This window comes from Jaculus jaculus, chromosome 23 (assembly GCF_020740685.1).
Source record: "Jaculus jaculus isolate mJacJac1 chromosome 23, mJacJac1.mat.Y.cur, whole genome shotgun sequence".
NCBI lineage: Eukaryota > Metazoa > Chordata > Mammalia > Rodentia > Dipodidae > Jaculus > Jaculus jaculus.
This window is the reverse complement of record NC_059124.1, coordinates 10,886,918-10,888,670: the sequence shown is the minus strand read 5'-3', so window position 1 is coordinate 10,888,670 and position 1,753 is coordinate 10,886,918. Positions and strand designations below refer to the sequence as shown.

Here is a 1,753-nt window from a genome sequence, read left to right as displayed (position 1 = left end):
GTTCACCGAGGCTGGGGAGGAGTCGTCCTCGCCACCGCCGCCACTGCTACAGCCGCCGCCTCCCAGGTGACTGAGGAGAGAGGCGCCTTCCCTCGCTCCCGCCTCCGCCGGACTTCAATGCGCAGTTCGCAGCTCGCCAGCGTTTTTCGTTGGAATATAGTTGTACATTTATGGTGATTCTGAGCATGAGGGCAGACTTCTGCCAGGCTCATCACAGTGTTTTTGCTGACAAGTGAGCTTGGAGGTTCTGTGCCATAATTATAATTAACATTACCTTGAAGACTCTGGACACCAAGACTGGCCTCAGAAATAGTTGGCTTTTTTTTTTATTGCAAGCATATTTCTTTTAATAACTCCAGTAAAATTAAGCATCAAGTAATGAAAAGTGGAAAACAATCTACACTTTTAACTTGTCTCACTAGTGCCTAAATGTAGTAAAGGCTGCTTAAGTCTTGTATGTAGTTGGATGTTTTTTGCAGTCTGAAGGTATCATCTGCAGACATTGAGGCCCAAGTGGATTCTAAATACTTCTGCCTATCTTGAAGAGTGAAGCTTCCTAAGGAATAAACAAGTTGAATAGAGAAAATAGTGATCGATAATAGGCATTTTAGTGGTCTTTTTAATGTTTTCTGCTGTGAAACATTTGAAGATTTATTGATTTTTAAAAATTTTTTTATTTTCCCCACTACACTCACACACGCACGCTCACACTTTTTATTTGCCATAATGAACGTTCCAGCCCCTGTGGAGATCTCTTATGAGAACATGCGTTTTCTGATAATTCACAACCCTACCAATGCTACTCTCAACAAGTTCACAGAGGAACTTAGGAAGTATGGAGTGACAACTGTGGTTCGAGTGTGTGATGCTACTTATGATAAAGCTCCAGTTGAAAAGGAAGAAATCCATGCTCTAGATTGGCCATTTGATGATGGAGCTCCACCCCCTAATCACATTGTAGATGATTGGCTGAACCTGTTAAAATCCAAATTTCGTGAAGAGTCAGGTTGCTGTGTTGCAGTGCATTGTGTTGCTGGCTTGGGAAGGGCTCCTGTGCTGGTTGCGCTTGCTTTGATTGAATGCAGAATGAAGTATGAAGATGCAGTTCAGTTTACAAGACGAAAAAGAAGGGGAGCATTCAATTCCAAACAGCTGCTTTACTTGGAGAAATACCGACCTAAGATGCGATTACGCTTCAGCGATACCAATGGGCATTGCTGTCAGTAGAACTATAAAGGAAGGCTTACTTGATTGTGGCATTTAGAGGGAACTCTTGGTACCTGGAAATGTGAATCTGAAATCTTACCTGTGTCATCTAAGTAGTGATGGATTCAGTACTCCTCAACTCCTAATGATTGGGGAAAAAGCTAATGATAAATCCCTCTAAAACATGAATAAAATCTTTAAGAAAAGGAGAAAAGATAAAAAAAAAAAAAGATAGATATAGAGGTGTGCACTTGAGTCCCAGTTCTGGGATCCCAGAGACAGAAAAGTCCATGGTCAGTGAGAGGCTGCATCCGAAAGAAAGAACAAAAAGAACCACGGTGCTTGTGGAACAATACATGAGGTTGTCCTCTGGCCCCCACATACATGTACACACATGCATGCATGCCCACATATATATGCATCCACACATGCAATGAACAAATGAAAAGCCACCTTCACAACTTTGGTGCTAGGGTGAGCAGTTCAGAGCCAAGATTCAAGAAGTGAGAGAGAAGACAACTGAATGGATAGTGTATAAATTATTTTT

The 1,753-nt window shown here is 41.9% G+C and overlaps 1 protein-coding gene across 1 annotated transcript; it reads left to right on the top strand.

Annotated features, from left to right (window-relative positions):
- Positions 1-726: 726 nt before the first annotated feature.
- On the top strand, positions 727-1,227 carry LOC101595589 (protein tyrosine phosphatase type IVA 2-like). Its single transcript, XM_045139810.1, has one exon. It carries the CDS (start codon positions 727-729, stop codon positions 1,225-1,227), a length of 501 nt encoding a protein of 166 aa, XP_044995745.1.
- The last annotated feature ends 526 nt before the right edge of the window (positions 1,228-1,753 follow it).

Coding starts and splice junctions, on each gene's coding strand:
- LOC101595589 (XM_045139810.1), top strand. CDS start 727: ATGAACGTTCCAGCCCCTGTGGAGATCTCTTATGAGAACATGCGTTTT.